Consider the following 25,538-nt stretch of genomic DNA (forward strand, 5'->3'; position numbering starts at 1 on the left):
CGAGAAATGTACACTCGTAGAGATAATCGACAGACACGCATTTAAATTTCCGAAAAAACGTTTTGAAAATCGTAAAAACTCAATGTAAAATAAAAACTTTTTATCCTAGTTTGAAAAGAGATTTCAAAGAGGGATGGGTATAGGTTTGGCGGTGCCTTCATTTTTTGAAATTCAAAAATCAACTACCATGAAAGAATACAGAAATTTTCCTCGCGGTTTTTCACGTTCCATAGGATGTAAGAAACCACACAAGAACAAAATTAACAGTCCTGTGTAACTCTTCTTCAACTACGTGAATCTACGAACGATCTACGGTTATACCTTCCCCGTAATCCAGTAAAGTATTATATTTCAGTGGGAGGGGTTTATGTCATTTGAATTTTTTGGTTTTCTATTCCAACATTGTTCCTAGGCTATGAACTAATGATTTAAACCTCCAAGTGATAAAAGTTAACTTGGGAAATAACGAAAACCCTATTGGATAGTCGTTTGTTTGTGAAAATTTTAAAGCCTGAAGAAAAAAACATTTGGAAATAAAGAGGGACGAAGTTTCTGGAACATTGGTCGTTCTCTTTTCGGTTTCTGAAGACTAATATGAATACTTATACTCTAGTTTGTTCATACCTCTGACTGCCACTGACTACTGATAGTCAATTATGAGTCAATCAGTGGGAGTGGGAGGAGTGCACTTGATAGCAATCATGATAGAATCCGATTGCACAGCATACCGCACAAACCGTTGAGTGTCCTTGTAAGTAGAGGATGACATTATTTTCCCATTTAATTAACATGAGATTTTTGCACTTTTTGTATTTCTATTTTTTTCTCGCTTATTACATATGTTTACTCTAAATATTGTTCATTCTGGTTCGACTGTGATTCTTTTAGATAGAAATATTTTTATATTGGTAGCAAAAATTTTTTTCGGAAGTTTGGAAAGGTTAAAATTTATTTTTACTCTGTTTACAAATTTTCTGATTTGGTAATCCTCTTTATCTATCAACGTTAGATATATTTGATTCGATGCTTTCGATAATATGTTCAATGCGAATTTCGAATAAAAAATATTTTATCTCAATTTAAATGTTATTGCACAAATAGTTCATCGTCCACTCTGAATAACGTTACTGAAGCCCACTCCGCCCCCATCGTGACAGTGATGGCGACAAATCCAAAAAGTAGCAGCATGCTAGGGAGACGAGGTATGTACATTTATCATTCTTCCACCTAACACTCGTGTTTTTTTGTTCCAATATCTTTGTTTTATTTAAAATAGCTCTAGCTGTATCACAGAAAAATTTGTACGGTTACTCAAAAAGAACTAAACACCGAGATGAGAGATCAAGAGAGCAGCTCGAAGTTTCTCTATTACCCATTAGTTTTAAAACTGCTAAAGTAATTGGAAAAGGCTCAACTGGTACAGTACTTGAAGTAGCTGTAGGGAACAGAAAATCCTATGCCTTGAAAATTATCAGGAATGATGATGTACAGAGCTTTGAAGAGATTCTAATACATAAGCAACTTTCTCATCCCAACATCATTCAATACCACAGCCATTGGAAAGAACAGTGGGCAAACACTTTCACAGTCTTAGGAAAGTTTGGTCGTACATTTTGGAAGATACTGTTTCAGCAACTGATAAAAAGTTTAAAGTAAGTAATTCTGAAGAGTTGAACAAATGTCATAACATGTATCCAAACATGTTTGGCTCTTTACTTTTATAAATCTGTTCCAGAGTGAAAATAGAAAATTGTGGACTCATCTTCATTAGAATGGAATGTTGCAAACAAACTGTCGCAGATGCAATTTCGAAAGGGTTATATAAGAATCAGACCGGGCTACGTCTAACTTTTCTTGGAATACTTGACGGTGTTGCTTATCTACACCAGCAAGGCATCATCCATGGAGATATAAAAACTGAGAATATTGGCGTCAACAGTGAAGGGCAGGATCCAAAGCTGATGGACTTTGGAAATTCCAGTATATTACTTGATTAGAAAAAATTCAGTTAATATTAGTCCAATCTCCACGATAACTACAATGTCGTTTTACAGTGCTGTACAGTCCGAATTCATGTTATGAACACCAGAGCGACATCTACTGTACTGGTATCGTCTTCTTTGAGATGTTCTTTGGGCCCTTAACTAGTGATGAGAGGCAAAATCTGATTTGTGACTTCATCCGCAATGATAATCTACCACCTATACAAAATAGGCATGGTTCACAGCATTTCAGGCCTCTTTTGAAGTAAGTTATCTTGAAAGAACCATAAACTTTGACTCAGTGTTTTTCATTACAGAAGAGTCTATCAAACTACAAGTTTGAATTTCAAACTACTATATGTTATTTCCAGGGCCATGTTAGATCAAAGTGAAGATGAAAACCCCACTGCAGAAGAGCTACGGAATTTCGAGTTCATCCAACCCACTGCGGAAAAGCTACAGAATTCTGAGTACTTCCAACCCACTTCAGGTGTTGGGGCATCAAAACACTGCTCTGCAAAGATAGATTTACCTAATATTTTCAATCTTTGCTCGTCGTTTCTGTGCGCTCTTCAGGCGGGAAACATACTTGGTATTGTTTGTAGTGTGTTGTGTGTAGTTATCATAATCTTATTGTTAGTGCTTGACGCAAGTTACTTGTCGTCAAAGGAAAGCTATCGTCTATGCCGTTCATCAATTTTTTGCGAAAACAGGTGGACGTGTAGAAAAAAAGATAAGTTTCTCAGCGTATCGAAACATGCTTTATCGCGACTTGCGCGTTATTAGATGACCTAATAATTTTAACAAAAAATAAATTTAGTGAAATTTTTATCCTAATCATCAAACTATGAATTCTACTTACTCTCGTCGCTGGACTGAGACCTCTGTACACAAAGTTTAAAAATGAACGAACCAATCAGCTGGTTCTCAAGCACAAGATCCTGTTCAACTTTAATTTGGCCTGATCGAACGGCTACTAGAAGCTCAAGATACTCAACAACATTAGCAGGATTAGCTTTTACAAGTTCTACTCCAACAACATCAGACACAACAACAAGCTTTGCAAGCACAACAATAAACGCAGCTGATAAACAGGACGATGATCGAGAAAATTATCAACGGTATAGTTCAAGACCTGAGCGGGAATTGTGTGATCTAAAGAATTAACTGTGAAATAGAAAGATAACAACGTGAGCCAAGTGTGCCGTCGTTTTACAACAATATTAAAGAAAGTTTCCAAAGCTGCTTTATTCTACCGTTTCTGTCGCAATCAGAATGAATACATCTTAAATTTAAATTTACAAAATTGGACCAAAAATTGTTAACCCTTTAATGTAAAAATTAAAAATAGCCTGATAAAAACTAATTTTTCAAAGAAGACTAACATCGATAACAACCATTTTCGATTTTCCAACCGACCTCTGAATGTAGTTATTGAGAACTTGTAATGGTTCTATAGCATAATAAATAGGATGCACCTATATTCCTACAAATATAAGCTGGAGCTTTCGTTGCAAGCCTCACAAGCTTGATAGTATAGATTTTGATTCTATAGAGATGGCAATCCAAGTTTGTCTGGGGCATGGTCTATTGCAAATCTTACCTTTGGTTGAAAAGAAAAAAAACAGTACTCGAACATGCTCAAACAAAACGATACAGATTTGAATCCGATACATTTATCAATCAAATCAGTGTTCCAAAAGAAAAGGAATTTCTGTCTATGAAATGTAAGATTCATGCATTTTATTCAGAAGTAGACAAATTACACGTATGAATACAATTAGATAGATTAGAATAAATTAAACAACAAAAGTTACGGCCTATTCATGACCATTACAAAAAAGTAGACATTCATTTACAATATCACATTAGAAATAAAAATTATCAATAGATGCGATAATGACGAACATCTAGGGAGTTGCATACAAATCATGAAGTTCTTTAAGCAATTTATCTGTAAGACGGAGTTCTTCATCGGCTTTTCCCAAAGAGTCACGAATTTGAACTTTTTCATCAGGTCCGATATGATATCGCCTGGAGTCCGGAGTATTTAAAAATTTCATAGCTGATTTTAAAACCATGTATTCTCGTAGCGGACGTTCACTTCTTCTACCCCAATTCCCTCTGCGAGCAGGGGTAACTAGGGTAGGTGTAGAGGTTACAGTCTTATTCAGAGCACCATTTATCTTCTTCGTTTCTATTACAGGTGAATTTTCTTTATCGGATATCGTCAAATTAGCGTTTTTTGATGCTATACGAGCCGATCGGCGTCGCATAGGTGTTTTTTCTTCAGAATCTACATTTTTCACTAAGATGTCTGGTACTGCTATTGTGGGACTACTTTTCACTAAATCGTCCGACGATTTTTCTGTTGCATCATTTTCTTTTGATTGACATTCTACGTTTACCGATCGTCTTTTACTTCGACGTTGTCTACTGATCTTAGGGGTGCTTGATTCCTGCATACATTTGGCGTTTTCAACTATAGTTTCGTGGTTTTCAGTAAGAACCCCTACTGCTAGGTGAGTTTTTAAATTCTTGGCCATATTTGCAGCATTTTGACAAATAAGCGGTGATAATTCTTCACTTTGAAGATCAGAGGATCGATTGAACTTCGTTTTAAGCTCGGCATTCTCCTGACTAGCCAACTGCACATTCACACCTTCCAACATGTGCTTCAGGCCTATGAGATTGTTTTCATACAAGGTGATACATTCCGTCAAATGTTTTTGCCGCATTAGAAGCGCCTTATAATTCATATATTTCAGTCTCGAAGCATATTCGATCATTTCATCGGAATCATTAGCTTCAGCATTTGCCAAACGAGAACAAACAGTTTCCATACGTTTAAAAAGTAACGTTTCGTTTGTTTTACAATCCATAGATGCTCGCTGATTCAAAATTTCTGTATACGATCCATCGACAGAAGATACATTCATAGATTGGTGGAGATCTTGTAAGATATCTTGTGGGGGCACAGCTATTTCCTTTTGCATAACGATAACCGTTGGCCGTTCTATCTCGCCAGCTTCGAACTTTTTACTACTTTTGGAACCTAAATCTTCCTCAATACATTTTGAATTTACGAGAATTTGATTACTTGTGTCAATTAATGTAGAAACATTTTTAGCTCGATCAGCAATATTCATTGAACAATTGAGACATAACTCAGATTTCTCTTTTTCTTCTGGAATGTTCACAAGTAGTGACGCTTTGTTATGGGAATTGGGCGAGTTAATGCCGTTAATAACTTGCTCATTGGTAGTCGATTGGTTTACGTCAGAAATTGGTGAAGGTGAATTAAACACATCGTCATAAATGTGAGATTTGTCATGATGTTCTAAGGATTCCTTAAGCACATTAGTGGATTGGCTTTTATCTTTGGGTTTCTTCTTGATCAGTGGAACATTACCATCAGCTTGACGAACTGAAGTATTCCTTGCCATTAAACTTTGTCTTTTCAAAAATGAGCCTGCTATAGTTCCAGGTTGTATGAGTCTACTCTGTCTGGTGTTTGTAGTATGCTGAATTGAAGATTTTTTTGATGTTTTTTGATCAGTCTTCCTTGGAGTTACAGCTGTTATCTTAGGAGCTAATTTCTTTACACTGAGTTCCTGAGCCTTGATTATCCCTGGGTTGATCAAATCTTTTTTTTTTGGGGAACCATACAAATTATCTAGCCTTTTTCTGGCATTTCTCTTAGGCGATTCAAGCAGTTTATGAATATTACGAATTGGTTGTCCTGTAAAGTCAACAAAGCATAGATTTAAAATCACAGTCATGGCTAAATACTAAGACGGGAACATAATATTGATAGCGATAAATACTAACTGATAGTTTTGCGACTTGATGATGCATTACGAGAACCTGGTTCACATGTGAAATGTGCCATAGATATTCGTACTGGTTGATGTTTCTTTCCCTGAGTATCAACAATGATGATTAGATTACCATTAATGAAGAACAACATAATGTGTATAAATTTAAAAATTAGAGATATTAATTATTTATCTACCAGTGTCCGGGGGTTGCTCATTGCACCCAGTGCACTCTCCATGTTAGTACCTTCAATGCCAGTTAGTGCCAGTTGTTTTTCTTTTTACTACAGAGTCAACATTATGAAATTATTCTTACGCTTTTATTTATCAAGTCCAACGAATTCGAATAATTTTCCACAGAATTCAGTGTGATTTCGTGATGTCAACTACTGTGCAAAAGCTGTAACGATTTCATTGCTGGGTATTAGACATTACAGCACTGGGTGATATGGACGACGCTTCATAGCGATTTAATGAAGTAAATAGAAACCGATAACAGTCGTTGCAGTTCACTTAAAACTATTTGCATCAATGTACTGGCTTTATGTTTTGAGTAACCGTCGAATTTGAATTGAAGTCAAACTTCATAAAAACCAGGGAACACTCATGGAGAAAGATTGAATTTGAGATGAAATTTCTGTACTTCTTCTGTATTACTCTACCGTCAAATGGGAGAAGGTGATTGCGGCAAACTTCCCATTGCCAACAGTCATCAACAATCGAATAAAATTGAATTCTCTATTGTTGCAGTTTTGGATTGTAGCATGGTGTAATACCACTTGGATTACCTCCATCTACTTTTTTAACAGTGGAAGTATGAAGTTCTTCCACCATGGGTTGCATCTCTTGTGAATTCAATACATAATATATGTATCTTCGCAGTGAACGTGTGTTTTGTTTGAGAATTTCTGGTTTTTTCAAATAAATAAATATTTTTCAGGTCTCCAAAGACTATAAATTCGATATGGACTCTTACATAATGCAGGTAACCAACGATTTCACTGATAGATCAGGCAAAAACTTCGCAAGATTCTAAGGTTATATTTTGTTTATATACAGCTCCGGCATGGATGGTCGAATCAGGATGGAGATGCCCTCGCTGTAAATGACTTTTCTAGAATTATTAATGGCTCATTGAAATATCTTGTGGCGTGAAGTTTATTTTCATTTTACATATTCTTCTCCTAGGACCTACTCTCACTTAATCATGCTCATGCTTTGAATCCTCAACTCAGAACCGAGACTGCAATGACAAGAGCAATGGAACATTTGACACCTCCTTTTGACAATCTCGTTCTACATCACATTAAGTACATATGATAAGATTACTGGTAATCACACTGTGTATCGATTTTCATGAATAAATTTCCAGGGTTTTATCATCAATAAATGAAGACGATCCTTACACAACATATCTTCATCAAAGTGGTGCTGTTCAATCTCTAATAAAGATACTTCAAATACAGAAGGACGAAAATTGGATGTTACCTGTAATGAATTCAATGTGCCTGGATTTGAGGCGGCTAGCTGTGAGGGCGGAAGCAGTAAAGTCTAGCAAAAATCAAAAGCCTGGAGAAGTGCTTGAAAAATGTGCGGAATGTTTAATGGGCTGCTTTCGAATTTGCGCAGCTGACAATAGGAGCTCCGAAGATGATACGAAGAGATGGGGGATGTTGGCGCTGGTCAATCAACTGCTAAAAGTCTACTTTCGTATAAATAAACTTCATTTGTGTCGGCCTTTGATCAGAGCAATAGAGTCATCGGCATTCAAAGATCAGTTTGCGCTGGCGCAGCAAATTACGTACAAATTTTTTGTAGGTCGGAAAGCTATGTTTGACAGCAATTACAAGGCTGGTAAGATTAGGTTGTTTATAGTATCAATCGTAAATTAAGATTTATAGGCGTTAAGTAATTCCTAATTTCAATAATTTTCTTGCAGCTGACGAATATCTGACATACGCATTCGAACATTGTCACAAACAGTCGTCGAAAAACAAACGCCTTATATTGACTTATCTAGTTCCTGTAAAAATGCTATTAGGTTACATGCCCAAAAAATCCTTGTTGGAAAAGTACAATTTGATGGAGTTTTGGGAAATAGTCGAGGCTGTAAAACGTGGGAACTTGCATAGCTTGGAACAAGTCATGAACAAGCACGAAATCTTCTTTATTAGTGCCGGAATTTATTTGATAGTTGAAAAATTGAAATTAATCACATATAGAAACTTGTTTAAGAAAGTTTATCTTGTAATGGGAACTTATCGAATTCCTGTTGAAAGCCTATTAGCTGCTCTTCAAATGTATGGAGTTGAGGATGTCGATATGGACGAAACTGAATGTTTGGTCGCAAATTTAATTTTTGAGGGTAAAATTAAAGGCTACATTTCTCACCAGCATAAAAAATTAGTGATTTCCAAACAGAACCCTTTCCCACAATTATCCTCATTGAATTAAGTTCCAATAGAATATGTAATGGTTAGTATGATGATAATGTTAAGTTGTTAATTGTATATTTTATACCTAAAACTTGCTATTAAATATCAATATTGTTCAAACTATGTATTGTTATTTTCATTTGCGTACGATGCAAAATAAATCCCGAAAAAGGTAATACCACGATTGCCAGATCCATTCTAATAATATCGTGAAAAATAATACTCGGCGTACATACATATGTAAAAATTTCAATGGAATGTACGTAAACAATACCGTTTTAATAATCAACTGATCCGTGCATGATACGTCAGTTAGTGAAAAGGTTTTATTGAAAATAAGTTGTGAATTCTATTAGTGACCTGAATATTTGAACTTTTTTGCGCCACGGAATTCTGCAGAAAATTTTTAGTGACATTTGAATTTAATGTATCGATCGTGAGAGCGACATGTAATTTGGTTCCGTGTGTCGTATTGGTCGAACGTAGAACATAATTTTTGAACTAATCATGTGATAAAATAAGAATTAGTATTTATCAAGAGAATTAATCTTATTAAAGTTAATTATTAAATTGGCGAAAATCGTTAAAATGACGTACTATTGATTAGGGGCCTTATTGGTTATGGGCCTATGAACCGCGACCAATCAAAATTTAGTCAGTATTCAATGCAAGTATGGCCGCCTTGCCGTCACCTACGCAGGTATAGGAGATTTTTTACATTTTTTAACATTATTAACGATGATTGCGAGTTAATTATTGTATGCGAAGTGATACTATATATACTGCGTTATATTATTAAGAACAATTCGATGACCAATGTGTGATTATTATCCCAAGAATTGATTTTCTCCGCGGCTGCTCTGGCCACCCGTGACAACATCAATGCGATTCTAAAATTTCGTTTGTTTATTCAACACTCAGATTATCTGATCCGTGGTTTTATGAAGACTTCTCACAAAACTATCGTCCAAAATCCACATAATTTTATGTTCTCAACATAACTTCCATTAGCAGAAGTATGGAAAAATGGCGAACTTTTACAACGCACACCCCTTTTACCTCATCTGATGATAGATTTTTGACAGTTCTTAGACAAGTACAAGTCGATCAATCATCCCCCTGTTCTATTCTCGCTGATACATAATTTAGGGCCATAAAAAATTTTGATAATCTAAAATGCAGTAGATGACATTTCTCAAACAAGATGTGGTTCCCTTGCTTCAAATGTTATCTTCTGTACAACTATCTCATTTCCTGTTGATAAAAAACACTATTCAATCTAAAGATTGGAAGTGTACTCCAAATTTTTCGGTCTTTTTTATGGCCTTCAAATATTTGTGTCACCTGCAAAATTCCATATCAATTATTCTAGTTTTGAGAAAACTTTTTCGTCATAGCTATTTGAAATTATATCAACTAATATCCATGGAAAGTAAATTCCGCATGCTGTTAGTTGATAGTAATCACTCAGTTGTAATTACATGAATTAAACATTACTTGATAAAAACTAATTTCTCTTACTGAGTTATTCAAATTTATTCATAATGCCAAAGTTATATGCTACAATTAAAATTTAGTTGTGTAATTTTGAGATGAGATTACCAACATGCAATATTAAATCAATGAAATAAAAACCATTACAGGTGGCTGGGAGCCACAGCGCCATATATGAGGCCTATTATCACCAGGTAAACTATAATTATATTTCTTATATCCGCACTACTCACTACTTCCTTCAATATTTTGTTAGTTATTTATAATAAACTTTTTATTAAGTCTTTTGCTTTGTACAAAATTTTGTGGCGTTATGGATTATTTGTGATTCCAGACACTAATTCATATTTCTTATACTCATAATAATGAGAAAATTACTGAAAATTAATAAAAACATTCTACAAGCTGATTAATTCTTCAAAGGTGGACCCTAATGGCTACGGCAGAATTGGGGCGATGGAGGCAGCCAGATTTTTGAAAAAATCTCAGCTGAGCGATGTTGTTCTTAGTAAAATATGGGATATGGCTGATCCACAGTCTCGGGGTTCGCTGGACAAATCGGGACTTTTTGTAGCACTAAAACTTTGTGCTCTAGCACAGGCTGGTCGTGATTTGAGCATGACCAATCTGAGCTTGGAAACAGCTCCACCAAAAATGGTGGGTTTTGCAACATTCATTCCAATACTTTAGCGTCATAAATGTTTTAATCATATCGATTACAATTAGATAGCTCTGTTGAAATAATAAATATAAATCATTACCGTAAAATCTGGAGCCTATTGATCGCGAAATTTAATCATTCAACAATAAACTGTTTATTATTTTATCAGTCTCCAACCTGGATTTTATATTACTGTGTTTAAATGATACGCAGCAGAGCATGTATTCCCCCATGAAAGTATATGTTATATAAAACCAAATTCCACAATTTTCTCAACTATCAGCCACATTCAAATGTTATAATCTCAAGAGAGTAGCTTCTCGCCTAATTAATGAGTTTGATAATTGTATTGCACATTGGAATATATTTATTATATATTCATTATAGTCTATTTCAAAAGATATTTAATGCTGTTCAGATAAAATTTCATTCAACCAAAACGATATTTTTATAGGGCGAAATTCCGGTCATTCCACAAAAAACCAAGCCGGTATCCCCAGCGGTTATAACATCTATAAGTAATGGAGACTGGTCGATAAATCCAACAGAACGTGCAAAATATGATCAACTGTTCGATAGCTTACAACCCGTCAAGGGATTCATCCCAGGCAATAAAGTAAAAGGTGTTCTTATGGATAGTAAACTTCCTCTAGATACTCTCGGCAAAATTTGGGACCTTGCTGACATGGATAAAGATGGAATGCTAGATAGGCATGAATTCGTTATCGTAAGTTATTCATATTATAAACACATTGCTAGCAAGATTAGTTTGATGGATTCACGATTTTCACTCGAATTAAGAGACTCTGAGAATTCTCTTCATTATTTTCACTGCTGTTGTTATTCTTGTTATACAGGCAATGCATTTGGTCTACAAAGCGCTCGAGAAATATGCTATTCCCAGCATGCTCCCACCAGAATTGCTTCCACCAGGCAAAAGAAAAGAAATCATGGCACCAGTTTCCAAATCTCCAGTTCCATCCATGGTTGGGGCTCCGCCACCAATTCCACCCTTACCTACTGTACCTGCACCAAATAATCTTGTTGGCTTAGATCCTGTGAAGGTATGTTTTTAGTCGATCAAATAAAATCTCACTTGAAAGTCACTCGTCCTTAGTAGATAATTACCTGGCATTTGAGGAAGCTAATTTTATCGATTGTTCAAGGCATCTGTTACTCCACATTGGGTAGTGTCAGCTGAAGATCAAGCTGCAGCGGACAAACTCTTCGCACAAGCAGACATGGACATGGATGGGTTTGTGTCCGGATCTGAAATAAAGGATGTTTTTTTGCAGAGTGGACTGCAACAACCCGTTCTGGCTCATGTCTGGTAAGTTGTTTTGAGAAAAAATAAATTTTTTTGCCCATAGCATCGAAATTTTGGCACAGGCATAGATCGTCTGTATAAATATCAGAATCTCTGTTTTCATTCATTGTTGAAACCGATATGGGTTAGACTCGAATGAAATCAAAGACGAACTTTGTCGTGAAATGTCTTCTGTTGATTGTGTGACTGTCAGTCGAAGGTAACACAAGTGTTAGTATTTGAGTCTTTTTTATTTTTGTTTCCCACTTGTAACAGGGGGCTCTGCGACATTTGTCAAAGCGGTAAACTAAACAAGGAACAATTTGCTTTGTCGATGTGGCTTATTAAGCAGAAGCTGAGAGGTATCGATCCACCAGCTTCGCTAACACCTGAAATGATGCCACCTTCGTTGAGAAAGCTGACAGATAATGTTGTGGTGAGTAATATACTGAGAATATGTAAATATTTTCCTCTTTTTTTTTCAATTTTTTTTATTCTGCTAACGGTAAATAGTGACTTTATACCACAGTTGAGCTACAATATCTTGAAACACTATTAGGTCACAACTCCAAGGCATTAATGTTTGGTAATACGTTTCCGACCTTTAAAGGCTCTCCAAAATACATACAGAAATACGCTGAGTATTAAAATCGCCCCAACCATGAATACGTGATGATCAAATTTAATTTCTATATCTTGTGTTACTTCCAGTCTTATAGTACCAGCTAGCTCTCCGGTCTGCCAACAACTAGAGATTGTCAATAAATGTTGAAATTCAATTAGCTTTCCTCGTCAGTTCGATTGTTCAATTTTAATAGTATCTTCGTGTCAAAATACCTGTAAATATTCGCATCAGCAAAAAGTAGTTTCATAATTATCAACTCATTTGTCGTACTGACGTAAATCCTGTTTTTTGTTTGCTCCGCTATGAGTATTGGGTTTACTATCTTATTTCTTATTTGCCAAATAACTGGTGCATCTGTATTGAGATTACTTGAAAAAGTAAAAGAAAACACTGTGTGAAAACCAGCGCCGGCGTTAATACAAATCGTCTGAATTATCTAGTGTCTTACCCAGGACATTTCAATGTCGCTTTTTTACCGTGTTTTTCGTAAGTTGTTATGCGTGTTGTGATTGGTGGTGGTTCAGGGTATCCTTGAAGCATCGAGTAGATACCTGCGCTGTTATTTGCACTCTCTAGTACTTCGCCGGTTTCATCACGTACCTCAAAGATGACATTTTTTTGGCATTTTACCTGAAAAAATGGTGGAAAATTTTATAATCTCAGGACTCAGCAGATAATATAATGAAGTATACCTTGCAAAATTGGACCATTATTTCAGTTTTACGGTTCTTTATTTCTTCCAGATCTTGTATCACTTTTGGCGTTTGTTCTGATCTGCAAGGCAATTTGTTTCTAAATACCGGGAGAATGGCTTCTGCCAAAGCCATTATCTCGTTTGAATCCTTCTCTGTTCTCGGTATATCGTCTTCAACTGTGAGTTTAGCTGGCAATTTTATTGAGCAATCTCAATAGCCAACGATGTCGTTATTGATTCCAAAATGATTGAGAACTTACCATCTCTTTTATTGATGTGAAAGTTTGGACGGGTACCCGATCGTCTCGTATTCCCATCGAAAGTTTGTTCATCTGCCGAATACTCAATTAATGAAATAGTACAATAGCCATATCTCATTCTTTTTCCTACTCTATTGCATGTCGAACACTCCGTCCATTCTGTCCAAGAAGAGTAGGCTTTTAAATTGCAGCGTGATATGATTGTAGGCTGTGAAGCATGAGCAGCTTTCGATGCCTCATTGGGCCGAACCGTTTGGGTTGGTTCTGAACCGTTATCCACGTGTACAAAGTATGATGGTGCTATGGTGTTGCCTAGCTTGCACCAATATTGGCCTGCTTGGTCAACCTATATTTGAATAAAAAATTCAAGTTTTTCAATTTGAATATATGGTTGAAACTCACCAAATTTATAGGTGGGTTTTCTTTGGTTACTTGGATGTTGTACATCAGCAAACTCTTATCATCTGGTGAGATTAGCGTGTGTTCTGTCAGTTCCACAATCTCATTGGCATTGCTGCTGTTTCTGCTGCTATTGAAGTACCAATCTACTGATTCAATCATATGTGTTTCGGCCGGTGAAATACATATACTGCATTCTAATCTGTTGAAACATTTTTTATTACGTTTGCCATCCACAAATCATCTTTTACTCATTACGAATATAGAAATTTTCGACATTGTGGCAAGCTCATTACTCTACAAATGTGCCCTCGAGGGCCATAATTGATATCGGATACATTGTTTTGGCAGATCCTGCCTTCACATATCTGTCCTTCAAGCATTCGTAGTATTCCAACCACTGTTTACGGTGTATCTCTCTCAGCGATTCATTTGCTCCAGGGTATTCAAGTTCATTGATATCCAACAGTAATTCATCACCTTGAATCAAGTCATTTATATGATTTGACACTTTGTAACCAAATTTTTGGGCAACCTAGTTAATGAATTTACAGATGGAATACCTTTTTTATTGCCCATTAGGTCTTTCATTTTCTTTTTTAGTTTCTCAGATTTACTCTTCAGTTTCTTGCTAACATCAAAACTTATTGCTATATTTGGCATGATTATTAATAAAAAGAGGGCTATTCCTATATTCATTGTCCTTCAGGTCGTTAATTTCCATCCATTTTTTACCGATTGTGTTTTATTCTTAGGTACCCTAACTTTCATTCTTTTTTGATTTTATTTTTTGAATTTGGTATGAATTTATAAAGTCCTGTTGTGTAATTTGTAATCAGATTTTGGTGGACAATAGAAATATATTTTGAACATGTGTCAGTCAATGTCAAATAATGGTGTGCGCAAAGAGTATGTAGACTTGAGTAATTCGATCGAAGTCTTAACACCATTATTATATCACAGTTCACTAATGACTGCCCTTCAAGAACAGAAAAATAGAAACTGTTTATACTTGAAGAAGTTACGGGAGGAAGCACGTAGAGTTAGAATGCAAGCTTTGTATGGCAAAGATTGCCTCGGAAGAGTTTACCCAAAGCCTATAAATGAGTATAAGAGAGAATTTCGTATGCGTCAATTAAATGATGACAATTTCATCTTCATTTCGGATGACACCATCAATAAAAATCACAAACTCGACATGCAATCACTTGTTTCAAAAAAACATTCTACTAACTCAAATGGAAAGATTGAACAGTATAACACACCTGTAGATACTGAATTTCAAAAAATCACAGGAAGAGTACGAAGACAAAGTTTTGAAAAAATTAATCATGCGAAGAAGTACTCCAAAGAACTTCACCCAAAATTCGAGGATAGTATGTCACAACAAAAAACTTTGACGGAATATACTATAAATAAAACTAAAAAACGGCTGTTGAATCTTGGGTCTCAAAAAAATGTTACCATTCATTGAAAATTATTTGAAAAATAAATAAGGATATTTCCATAATTGAAGTCGATGTTTTTAGTTTATCGTTGCTGGTCACATAATTATCTGAATTTACCAGAGCGTAGATAACAAAATTACAAACATCTCAACTGTCACTGTATTTCCTGACGCTTTCTGCTTAGCTTGAACTGTTCTCATCGCATCTTATACCATATCATTTTATCATTTTTTCAGGAAAATAATAATGTGTCAGGATATTCAAACCCAGAGCTGGATATGATAAGCAAAGACATAGCTGAGCTTGTGCGTGAAAGGCACACCATGGAGCAAGATATTGCGCAAAAGGAAGCTGACATTAAGATAAAAAATGGAGAGATTAAAAGCCTTCAAAGTGAACTGGATACCTTGGCTGCAACCTTGAAGCAATTAGAAAACCAAAAAGGAGAAGCCCAGAAAAGGCTCAATGATTTGAAAGCACAGGTATGTGTACACAACTTATCTTTTCGTCAGATATGATGATGAAAAAATTAACCTTTTTCACATTTCCGCATTAACGATTGGCTTGTCTATTGATTGTATCGCTTAGCTTTTGTATGTGCAACGTCTTAATATCAGTTAAAAAATGGAGTGGTATAGCAATAACATGAAAGTGTATTTCAAAAGAAAGACTTTCAATACATTACAATTCTGGCAAATGTTTGAATGATAAGTTGATTTACTGGATCCAAACAGAAACAGAAATCCAGTAATCGAAAGTAAGACTGATTCCCAATGATCGACGCTTTCTTTAATAATATTGTTTGTCTCGACAAATCACATTATCTTATGCCACTCAATTTCTTCATTTATTACTAGTAGAATTTAAAAATTTTATTTTTATGCACAATATTATGATAGTTCACAATATGTATGATAGACTTGTGTTGAATGTCTTTTGATTGATGATGTGTAGCTTCATTCCTTTCGTCTTCTACTTATTTGACCTCAGCATTACTATATTCAATCATCTACCAAACAAATGATTTTTTTAAGAAGATCTAAATAAAGACTGCATTTTTTATGATTTGGTTTCGTTACTTTTCTTTTTTTTTTTGTTTTTGTTTTTGGCTTGTAGAGAGCTGATGTAGATAAAGAGTTGAGTGAGATCGAGCACGAGATTCGGGAGGAACAAGAAAAGGTATACTAAACAATTTACATTTTTTTTACTAAACAATAATGTATTTCATTGTTTAGCATGTAAAATTTATGAATACGTTTCATAACTCATACTATAGCATATTATATTGTGTATGGAATGCTTCGTGTGATTTTATTATTTTCATAACGAATCCCTCGCTATTAGAAATTTTCGACATTATAGCATTTTCATTATAATCCCAAAATCGGTGAAAAAAAGCCCAATGCACTCCTCATAATCGCAATTAATGGATATGAAACGTACTTTAGCTCGAGCCTGCTAATTATCATCTCATTTCATAATGCTAGTGCGTTTAATGTTTAGCATGCATCATCGGCATTCCAATTGAAAATAAATAGTCATGCGGCATAACTTTATTTTCGGGCATCAAGAAGTTCAGGAAGTGATCAAAAAACCAGATTCAATTTAGGATGTTGTTTAATTTCAAATACAGAAAGATCCCCTTTAGAATCATTTTAGAATTTCTCATGATATTCTAAGAATCTTATTATCAGGCGATTAATGTTTCAGATGCTATGAATAGTGGTAATCAATGTTATATTTTTCTACAAAAAGGTAGATAAACTCCGTCAACAGGCAGAGGAGCAAGAATCCGTTCTTCGAACCCAAGAAGATGAGCTTAGTTCTAAGAGACAAGAGCTTGAAGGTCTTCGATTAGAAGAACAACAATTAGAACAGCAACAAGTAAAAAGTAAAGATCAGCTGAACGAATTGACGAAAAACTTGCAAGATACTCAATTGCAAATCAGCCAGGCAAAAGTAAAAATTACTCATTTGGAGGAACAGCAGAGACAAATGACCGATGCCATAGCGTTGTATGATTCAGCTTTAGCAGCTGCAGATGCAAGTCTTGTTCCCGACGCTAGTCTTCGATTTGAGCCAGATTTTCAAGATGAACGGTTTGTAAAATTCTGTGTATTGACTTCACTCATGTCGGTCCTCATTAGGTAATCAACTTTACACTTCCAGCTTCAAAGTGGACGACGATCAAAGTCCAACCAAAGTTAATGGATTTGAACAGAAGAATGGCGATCCTTTTTCAAGTGCAAATGGACTCAGTGATTCTTCTGGATTTGAGAACCAAGATCCGTTTACGTCGAATAAAGGGAAAGAAGCTTTTGGCGCCCAAGATGCGGATCCATTCGGAAATGCTTTCAATTCACAGCCAAATGCTGTAAGTACACTAAATTTAGACCTCAATCACATTCTCTTATCATATGGATTTTTGGAATAAAACATCAAATAATTGGAAATTAATTCCTTTTTTTTTTCAATTTTCATGTAGGAGCAATTTGCGAATGATCCGTTCTCAGGATTCAATAACGGAAATGGTGGAAAACAAGATCCCTTTGATCCCTTTGGAGATGGCAAAAGAAGTAATTCCAAGTCACCAGCAGCGGTAGGAGCGCAGGTGTCGTACACGTTTATTTATAATCAGTTTCGTTAATCTTATTACCATCATAATTTACCCTCGCTACAAACACTATATATTATATTATTACAGGCCGTAAAAGATCCGTTCGGTGATGATCCATTTGCAAATCTACACGCTCCGGTTCGTCCAGAAAGCCCAAGTCCAGCTTTACCTCCTAAAAAAGCTAAACAACCGCCGCCAAGACCAGCACCTCCCAGACCTTCGCAAGCCCCTTCTGGCGGGCTTGGCATGGGTCCCATGCGTGCTGCGCCTGCTCCGCCTACGCCTTCTCCGACTCCAGATCCCTTCGTTAATGCGAATTCAGATCCATTCGCTGCACAACTGCCAGTAGCAAACAACAACAACGAAATTGCTTTTACCACATCTACTTCTTTTAATGCTGGTTTTGCTGATTTTGCCAACTTCGATGCAAAGGTGAGTTCACTTTTATCCCATTCCATGGTACGAGCTTCGTTTCAAAATTCGGAGCATGTTTTTTTAATTCTATGTTCAAATTTTAGTTAACGAATCAAAGGTTTTTTTTCTACACATACCTCCTATCGAATTACTTAATAGCCTATCCAATTTTAAAGTCACAACGTGAATAGTTTTTCATTTGTTTTGTACGTTAAACAGTTTTATTCTACTTTGTGAAGTGTTCCCACAAATTCTACCGTCCTCTAAAATTTACCAATTCTCGACCCCTCTGCACAGTATCTTATTCGGTCTGAATTATTATCTAGATATTGTAAGTAACATTAATTGAAAAGTTAATACGTTCCATTCTGATGGTATTAACTCATGAATGATAATGCATAGCTGCAGTCTGCGAATGACAGTTTATTACACTTATTTTTTAACTTTTCAAGTAATGCCTTTATAGTAGTTACATAATTTCTGGTGATGACTTATGAAATATGTATTCACATATACATATACATACATACAATTGTATTTAATATTAATTGTTGATTTTGTTTTATTTTGTATTTAGGTAGAAGCTGTTACAATTTTCAGTTTGTCCACTGACCTGACTCCTGGAGCATGCCGCAAGCCTGTTTTATTTATTTATCAATTTATTCATTTATACAGCATACATAGATCACTCGATAACAGCGGTCAATTTTTGTTAACTATGGTTAACATTACTTATTCTTATTCTCTTGAAATTCTGTTGTCGATGTGGTCAATGCGTGTTGATTTATTATTATGTTTGTAGCGTTGTTTTCCAGCAGCAGTCGGATGGCACCAGATGATAACCAGCGGTTCCCGCATTTTCTCTCTTTAACTTTTCAGTAAACCAAAACTTACTAGTGACAAAAAATGCTTCAGCCAGAACCAGTTCCTAGTCGACTGGCACCGCCGAGACCAGCCAGCAGGCCACTAACAACGGCAACATCAGCTCCGAAACTTCCAGACTTCACCGAAGATCCATTCCGAGACTACAGATACGAGGATCCGTTCAATATCACAGATCCATTCCAAGACGAAATAGAGGATGCGAACGCGAACAAAAAAATCGTTGGTACTGGTAAGCTCGATCCTTTTGGATATGAAGCCGATTCAAGGTTTTCGGGCAAAGATTCATTTCCAAAAGGTTTTGATTCTGATTTTTCAAACACATTTCCGTCAACAAAACACAAAACCGACAAGGTAATAAAGACATTTGATACAGATTTTGGAAGCGCTTTTTCAGATTCTAACAAAAATACTAGAGCTTTTGAAGCTGATTTTGCAAACAATTTTGTTGATCCAAAATCTAAAACGAACGATATCAACGACGCGTTTACCAGTAAGTTATCTTCTGCTGAAAAGTCAAGCAAAAAGTCCAGCTTAGATTTTACGCACGTTTTCAAAGATAAACTTTCATTCGGTGATAAAAAAAATCGACACAATAAAACGTGGAATGGTAATAGCGGATCTATCATGTTAACTGAGGAAGAACAGTTGGCATTAGCCGCGAAACAAAGCTTGAAAGCTGAAGAGGAAAGACGTAGACGTCGAGAACAAGAAGACGCGGACTTAGCTCGTGCTATAGAACTTTCTAGACAAGAAAAATCTGGTAAACTTTAAGACGTTAGCAATTGAAGCAACTTATTTCATCCCATTAATTCAAATATCATGGTTTCAAAAATTATTTCTCTTTGTTGCTATGAGATACAGTGATTTCAATTTGTATTTGTTTTTTTGCTAGAAAAACAAACTCCTCAGTTTCAACCCTTCAATTCAATATTTAAAGTAATAGATTTACCTGGAATTCTTATAAATTACATTCTCTGAATTTCGATTTCAGTATAGTAAAAATAGGCAATCGAAACAACTGTCAACATAAATTAATATCATTCCCTGTTGAACTCTGTCTGTGAATTCGAAAAAAAAAACGAAATTCGATTAGTTGTTCATCGAGCTATGCGATGATCACAGATACATGCTAAAGGTGCTTCTTTCATGAGATTATGACACGCTACAAAGTTACGCTGCAACTTTTCAGCCACCAAAAAACTTCACTCTGAGTTCAGATGAATACCAAGTGAAACTAGTTTAACTGTGACTAATCACTTATTACAAGTAGAATACTTATCTGATTTGTTATTTTCAAAATCAAAATTCATTTTTTACTCTTATTTTGACTCCATTGACTCACCAAGCGGAATTCGATTCAACAGCCAGTCCTCTCAAGTCTCAGCAAGTCAGATTATTGTCGCAATTGATTTGCAGTTAAAACAATGAAGGTATAACCGAATGTGTCATCTGCGTTGAGTCGCATGATCTATGGCATGTTGGTCTTATTGATACGAACGCTTTCAATTCAAGGACAAACACATGAAAAAGTTATTGTTCCCCAAAGAATACCAAATAATTCTACAATTCTTTATCCATACATCGTCTGTTGCTACACCGTTCAAAGTAATTGGGGACTTGATATTTTTAATCAATATTCGGTGCGTAATAGTGTATGGAGATGCTAGAAATTAAACTATTGTTATCGTTGCCATATCACTTTATTCGTTAACAGCATTATTCTGTATACTTGAATCACGATGTAGACTACACTGTACTATGTTAAATTTTCATAAACATTATTCTCCAAAAAAGCTATCTAATGTGCACGATTATATCTCAAGGACTGGACCATAAATAACATGCATCGATGCAGATTAGAGAAGAATAAAATATTAATATAAATTTGTCAATGGTTTTGTTACAACGTCAATCGTTATAATCAATATTTGAGAACAATAGCTTTCGTGCAAATATCATTCTTTTTTTTCTTTGTGAAGGTTTTTTCCTCATTCTCGTTACTGTGTTTTGATAAATTTGTGAAATCAAAGCAATATATCGTGTAATTGAATAAAAAAAAACTATATATTTATAACTTCTGAGGGACTTTTGTTGTGGCTTATAACAAATTATAGATTTCATTTCCACGCTACCAGGGGATATTGGCCAAATGTTGAGGAAAAGAAAACCTTAAAAATTCTAAAATTCGTTATTCTCTCACGTAACTTACTCGTTCATTATATATGTACAGTCCAATATTTAAATAAGTTCTGTATGACATGTGTTAGGCTGTTCACTCATCAATAGGCATAAACAACTTTGCCTCAGTATTTCAATGCTCGCATCGCATTATATTATGCTTCAGAGGAATGCTTTGTGAAAAATCGTGCTAATTTTGGCATGAAAAACGACGGTGTTGAAGCTGATGGTGCTTAAAATTCAACCTATTCGTATTCTCATTATTCACTTTTGGGACTCAATCAAAAGCGTTAGAATTTCAGAATTTGATATATGTATAATTATGAGCTCTGTCGAAAATATTATAACATATTGATGTGTTCCCATATTATCAAGGAACTTTCTGAGCCAAATACGTGTCATTCATTGCTTCATATACATAGGTATACTGTATGCCCCTGAAGTAAATAATAATATCATAACGTGCTTTTACACTATACATATACTATTATAGCATACCAAAAAAGATTGAAAAATATAATATATAATCGAAATATAGTAAACACAGATTAGTGGAAAGACAATAATGTCAGGCGGATATCATAGAAATTGAATATATTAGTCAAAGGCATAAAGCATTCTGTACTAACATTTAATTTCCAACAAACGAATAAAAAAACAAAAAGCGTAAAAATTTAGAATGAAAATACGGGAAGAAATAATAGAAAAAAAACAAAGGAAATAACATTAGAATAAATGAAAGATGAAAAATATTTTAAATAATCTATATTTCATTGTAACGCGTAAACGGGAGATTTTTGTAATTTTTTTTTCATCCTACAATCACAAACGACTGTTCTATTATGCGGTGAAGGTAACGTGTTTGCTTGCATAAATGCTAGTCTGTTTGTAACGTTGTCCTTTTTGCCTTCGGAAGAATTTCATAGTTTTGTCTGTAAATTGCAATATACACAAACGTATCGATGAAAATCCGCTTTCTTCTATTTCTTGGTGTACAAAAAAATCTGAAAAATCTTCTACCAACAATTTCTAACGAAAAATATGTTCTATGAGACGATATGATGGAAAAAAGTTTATATCAAACGGAGAGTGCTTTATCGTTATAATCAATCAGTATAAACATAAAGCTCTATATGGACTCTACATATCGGGAATTCCACGTTAATTTGTTGAACCAAAAACAGTGACCATTTTTTCTACCATCGGCTGAACACAGAAATTTGAAAAAAAAACCCAAAGAAGTGTTTTGAACTAACAATAAGAGCGTTCGTATAAAATATCGCTGAAAAAATGGAAGAGGGTCACTGTTTTTGGATCATCGGATTAAGGTGGAATTTCCCATATTTATTTATATATTTTCTTTGTTTAACTTGGATTCTCGAGTTGGAGAAAAAGTTAAAACAATTACTTACATGTACCTTTTTTCTGTTGCCTTGTTTAGTTATGGATTGGATAACCACTTTTTTTTGTTCGTTATGTATATTTTTGATTAAAACAATGACAGATTACTTTTTATTTTCCTGGATTAAAAATATTATCTTCGTATCTTAAATTATTAGTTACTAAAAAAGTTTTCGCGCAATTCATCGTAATTGACTCTTGATACCGGCGACAATTTTGAAGCATTTCACGTTTCAAGGGGTTCTTCATTACGTGCGTTAATGACCAACTTTATTTATTTTACGTATCCGACTCCGATTATGTATTTCATGTACACATGTTAATCATAGGCATCTGAAACTTTTTTGTTTTAAACGAAAAGGTCCTAACTAGTATCAATTTCAGTATCTGATGATTGTTCTATCCGTATAATCTACGATTCAAAATAATACTTATGGCAGATTCTGCGAAATAAACATAATCAGGCTTTACTGTTACTGCGAAAATATTGATACGATTTAATGATGCTTCTGATCTGTATCAAAGACGTTGATCGTTCTCACTTGACATTAATCAAGAAATTATTCTAATTAGCATTAGCTATATCATTATTAGTTACGACCCAAAGATAATGGTGTTCAAATTTCTATACCTCTGAATGGATTTTAATTTCAATAGTTTTCTTTTGTTTCTTCAATGGAATCGTCTATCAATTGTATTTTCATTACTCTTTGTGTTAGTTTTGGTTTCACCGCCTCCGATTCTTAAGGATGGGCCGATATAATGTATATAAACTATTATTACTATCATTATAATGCTAATAACAACACGAAAGGAAGAAAAAAAATCATAATAATAACATTAACAATAACGTTAACATTAATCATTTAATAAAAGTTATACTGTAAATTTATTATTACATTTAAATCTATTCGAATGTAATCGTAAGAATGGTATGTACATTATAAGGATCCCTGTATATATGATAAGAGTATTGTATTATCTGTTTAGAACAAATGTTGTGTATTAAAACACAAGCATTAGTCGAAATTTATCGTTTCATTTAACGTTAAGTAAAAAATACAGCATAATGTGCGCCTAAGCAAATTTAGGTTTAAAGTGACATCGTGCATCAAAATTTAGGAAGGAAATGATCAGATGATTGTTTACTTTGGTTCAAAATTATTCTCAGTTATCGCAGTGGTGTATCGACAACTTAAAAATAAAAATAATACTCAGATGAAAGTGTCACTGTCCGAAAAATGACCAGAAATGATGAATCAACTGGACTTGCATTTTTCTTTCAAATAATCAAACGGGACTAGCATTCGATAGAATTAATCTGTTGTTGTTCACTACCAACGTGATGAATGTTCCAATTCTAATATCCTGTTCGAAGAATCTGAATAAGAAGTTCTGCGCGATCGATGAACGTCGTATATGGTAGTATAAATCTAAAATTGGCCTCACAACTTGCCACTTAGAGAGAAAAATCGAAAAGCCGAAACTGGAACCACTTCGTTTTCGAATTTCTACTTCCATCATTGTTTGCTCTCTTCCCCGGTTAAAATTCATGACCAATCAATTAATACTGTTTGATTTGCCGTAGTCACGACTTATTTGAATGTATGTTTGCTATGGAATAAGTGATCGATATGCATACCAATGATTGAATAATGTTTGGGTCTTTCTCATGTATCCATTTATAATCAAATCATTCATATCATACCTCATAGTACACACATACACACACAAATATATTTGGTATGTACCTATATTTTTCAAATTAAAATGTCCTTTGGCGAAAGGCAAATTAATTTGAAAGTTAGTTAATCGTAACCTCATATTGTTAAATGTTGAAGAATAAAAAATATTGTATCACCAATGTTCAGGTACAAAAAAAAAATTGAAATCTAAAAAAACGATGATAAGAATGTTATGTTTTGACTGTTATTAATTGGGAGTGCCCGTTTACTGAAGTTCTAATAAAAGTGTGAACTCCACCAAAAAAACATGTTTCCAATCTGTACAAGCTTTCGATTATGAATGAATGCGTCAGCTAGTTCATGAACTTGAAAAAGCTCTAAAAATATCGACTCTATCATGCAATAAAATTAAAAGAAAATATAAGTATTGAGGATATCTATATGCGTAATAATTTTCACATACATCTGTATACATACATATGCATAGTAGATTTCAAAAATAATCAATGATGATTTGGAGAAATTATATCATCGATACTAAATACAATGAATTTATTCGTGTCGGCTGGATGTTGATTTTAATTGTCCTTAGATAAATTGTCTTAATTTTTTTGCTAGAAATTTTTACTACACTTTGATACATGGGCGGCGAATAATCGATGTTGAAATTTGTAAGTAAAAAAGTGTTTCTCTTACCAATCACCGATGCAGAGTTTGATACGTTTTACACGTATTAGCAATTATGTATACCATAATCATGCAAAAGTAGTATACTGTAGTACTTTCTGTTTCGCAGATGGGGTATGATATTATTTAATGCAACAATGATTGAAACCGTTGTTGAGATTGTAGATGCTGATAATTAAACATAGAGTAACATTATTATGTTATTGTGTTATACGATAATAAGCACCTTGTATATACCTATAAAAATATAAATGACTCTTAGCTATAAACTACATCATCAAAACATTAAATTCGTCAATGGGGTATTGTATTTATTCAGCTGATTAACTCGTCTTGCTTGCAAATAGAAATTTACCTTTTCTGTTATTTCAAAACAATCTTCGGCCTGCAACGCAAAGTTATTGTTTTATGTCTTTTTTGCGGCATAGGTTTGACTATATTAGACCAAGCTGCAGAGCGATTCGGTGTTTTTGTACTAAAAGATTTTTGGCTAAAATAAGGTGATCTACAGCCCTTCATCAACTCATTGTCACTTCAAAAACTCAAAAT

General features: G+C 34.6%; 5 protein-coding genes across 14 annotated transcripts; 3 read left to right on the forward strand and 2 right to left on the reverse strand.

Annotated features, from left to right (window-relative positions):
- Positions 1–30: 30 nt before the first annotated feature.
- On the forward strand, positions 31–3,360 carry LOC105689891 (serine/threonine-protein kinase dst1-like). 2 transcript variants are annotated; one of them, XM_012407255.3, is made up of 6 exons: positions 31–751; positions 1,102–1,202; positions 1,277–1,652; positions 1,736–1,980; positions 2,055–2,247; positions 2,354–3,360. In XM_012407255.3, exons 2-6 carry the CDS (start codon positions 1,160–1,162, stop codon positions 2,766–2,768), a joined length of 1,272 nt encoding a protein of 423 aa, XP_012262678.2. In that variant the 5' UTR covers positions 31–751; positions 1,102–1,159; the 3' UTR covers positions 2,769–3,360. The 2 variants fall into 2 exon arrangements, with proteins under 2 accessions (XP_012262678.2, XP_012262681.2); XM_012407258.3 differs by lacking the exon at positions 31–751 and adding an exon at positions 783–940.
- Positions 3,361–3,502: 142 nt separating this feature from the next.
- Positions 3,503–6,285, reverse strand: LOC105689780. Of its 3 annotated transcripts, none has more exons than XM_048652217.1 (3): positions 6,117–6,285; positions 5,814–5,904; positions 3,503–5,724 (listed from the first exon to the last, which is right to left on the reverse strand). In XM_048652217.1, the coding sequence occupies exons 2-3, from the start codon at positions 5,872–5,874 to the stop codon at positions 3,893–3,895; spliced, it is 1,893 nt and encodes a 630-aa protein (XP_048508174.1). In that variant the 5' UTR covers positions 5,875–5,904; positions 6,117–6,285; the 3' UTR covers positions 3,503–3,892. The 3 variants fall into 3 exon arrangements, with proteins under 3 accessions (XP_048508174.1, XP_012262479.2, XP_048508173.1); XM_012407056.3 differs by having other exon boundaries at positions 5,998–6,285; XM_048652216.1 differs by having other exon boundaries at positions 5,814–6,285.
- A 42-nt stretch (positions 6,286–6,327) lies between these two features.
- Positions 6,328–8,358, forward strand: LOC105689786 (PCI domain-containing protein 2). Of its 2 annotated transcripts, XM_012407064.3 has the most exons (6): positions 6,328–6,478; positions 6,551–6,785; positions 6,860–6,901; positions 6,989–7,110; positions 7,173–7,654; positions 7,740–8,358. In XM_012407064.3, the coding sequence occupies exons 2-6, from the start codon at positions 6,765–6,767 to the stop codon at positions 8,252–8,254; spliced, it is 1,182 nt and encodes a 393-aa protein (XP_012262487.1). In that variant the 5' UTR covers positions 6,328–6,478; positions 6,551–6,764; the 3' UTR covers positions 8,255–8,358. The 2 variants fall into 2 exon arrangements, with proteins under 2 accessions (XP_012262487.1, XP_048508184.1); XM_048652227.1 differs by lacking the exon at positions 6,989–7,110.
- Positions 8,359–8,754: 396 nt separating this feature from the next.
- LOC105689849 (epidermal growth factor receptor substrate 15-like 1) lies at positions 8,755–24,608 on the forward strand. Of its 4 annotated transcripts, none has more exons than XM_048652212.1 (14): positions 8,755–8,935; positions 9,879–9,923; positions 10,153–10,386; positions 10,845–11,117; positions 11,248–11,454; positions 11,557–11,720; positions 11,973–12,132; positions 15,359–15,604; positions 16,239–16,301; positions 16,878–17,221; positions 17,292–17,496; positions 17,608–17,733; positions 17,827–18,171; positions 18,731–19,095. In XM_048652212.1, exons 1-14 carry the CDS (start codon positions 8,909–8,911, stop codon positions 18,953–18,955), a joined length of 2,664 nt encoding a protein of 887 aa, XP_048508169.1. In that variant the 5' UTR covers positions 8,755–8,908; the 3' UTR covers positions 18,956–19,095. The 4 variants fall into 4 exon arrangements, with proteins under 4 accessions (XP_048508169.1, XP_012262608.1, XP_012262607.1 ...); XM_012407185.4 differs by having other exon boundaries at positions 8,765–8,935; positions 19,033–19,169; XM_012407183.3 differs by having other exon boundaries at positions 8,779–8,935; positions 19,069–24,608.
- On the reverse strand, positions 12,153–15,346 carry LOC125500237. 3 transcript variants are annotated; one of them, XM_048652224.1, is made up of 8 exons: positions 14,238–15,346; positions 13,971–14,154; positions 13,708–13,876; positions 13,276–13,621; positions 13,014–13,204; positions 12,770–12,951; positions 12,534–12,689; positions 12,153–12,444 (listed from the first exon to the last, which is right to left on the reverse strand). In XM_048652224.1, the coding sequence occupies exons 1-8, from the start codon at positions 14,371–14,373 to the stop codon at positions 12,273–12,275; spliced, it is 1,536 nt and encodes a 511-aa protein (XP_048508181.1). In that variant the 5' UTR covers positions 14,374–15,346; the 3' UTR covers positions 12,153–12,272. The 3 variants fall into 3 exon arrangements, with proteins under 3 accessions (XP_048508181.1, XP_048508180.1, XP_048508179.1); XM_048652223.1 differs by having other exon boundaries at positions 13,014–13,192; positions 13,678–13,876; XM_048652222.1 differs by having other exon boundaries at positions 13,678–13,876.
- Positions 24,609–25,538: the final 930 nt, after the last annotated feature.

The sequence above is a fragment of the Athalia rosae genome, chromosome 3, assembly GCF_917208135.1.
Source record: "Athalia rosae chromosome 3, iyAthRosa1.1, whole genome shotgun sequence".
NCBI classification, from domain to species: Eukaryota; Metazoa; Arthropoda; class Insecta; order Hymenoptera; family Athaliidae; genus Athalia; species Athalia rosae.

Coding starts and splice junctions, on each gene's coding strand:
- LOC105689891 (XM_012407258.3), top strand. CDS start 840: ATGTTTACTCTAAATATTGTTCATTCTGGTTCGACTGTGATTCTTTTA. Junction 1,981..2,054: donor GATGGACTTTGGAAATTCCA/GTATATTACTTG, acceptor GTCGTTTTACAG/TGCTGTACAGTCCGAATTCA. Junction 2,248..2,353: donor CATTTCAGGCCTCTTTTGAA/GTAAGTTATCTT, acceptor TGTTATTTCCAG/GGCCATGTTAGATCAAAGTG.
- LOC105689780 (XM_048652216.1), bottom strand. CDS start 5,952: ATGTTGTTCTTCATTAATGGTAATCTAATCATCATTGTTGATACTCAG. Junction 5,725..5,813: donor ATCAAGTCGCAAAACTATCA/GTTAGTATTTAT, acceptor TTGACTTTACAG/GACAACCAATTCGTAATATT.
- LOC105689849 (XM_012407183.3), top strand. CDS start 8,909: ATGGCCGCCTTGCCGTCACCTACGCAG. Junction 11,118..11,247: donor ATAGGCATGAATTCGTTATC/GTAAGTTATTCA, acceptor CTTGTTATACAG/GCAATGCATTTGGTCTACAA. Junction 16,302..16,877: donor TTCGGGAGGAACAAGAAAAG/GTATACTAAACA, acceptor TTCTACAAAAAG/GTAGATAAACTCCGTCAACA.
- LOC125500237 (XM_048652222.1), bottom strand. CDS start 14,373: ATGAATATAGGAATAGCCCTCTTTTTATTAATAATCATGCCAAATATA. Junction 13,877..13,970: donor CTCGAGGGCACATTTGTAGA/GTAATGAGCTTG, acceptor ATGTTTCAACAG/ATTAGAATGCAGTATATGTA. Junction 12,445..12,533: donor GCTGATGCGAATATTTACAG/GTATTTTGACAC, acceptor GACAATCTCTAG/TTGTTGGCAGACCGGAGAGC.
- LOC105689786 (XM_012407064.3), top strand. CDS start 6,765: ATGGACTCTTACATAATGCAG. Junction 7,111..7,172: donor CTCGTTCTACATCACATTAA/GTACATATGATA, acceptor ATAAATTTCCAG/GGTTTTATCATCAATAAATG. Junction 7,655..7,739: donor TGACAGCAATTACAAGGCTG/GTAAGATTAGGT, acceptor ATTTTCTTGCAG/CTGACGAATATCTGACATAC.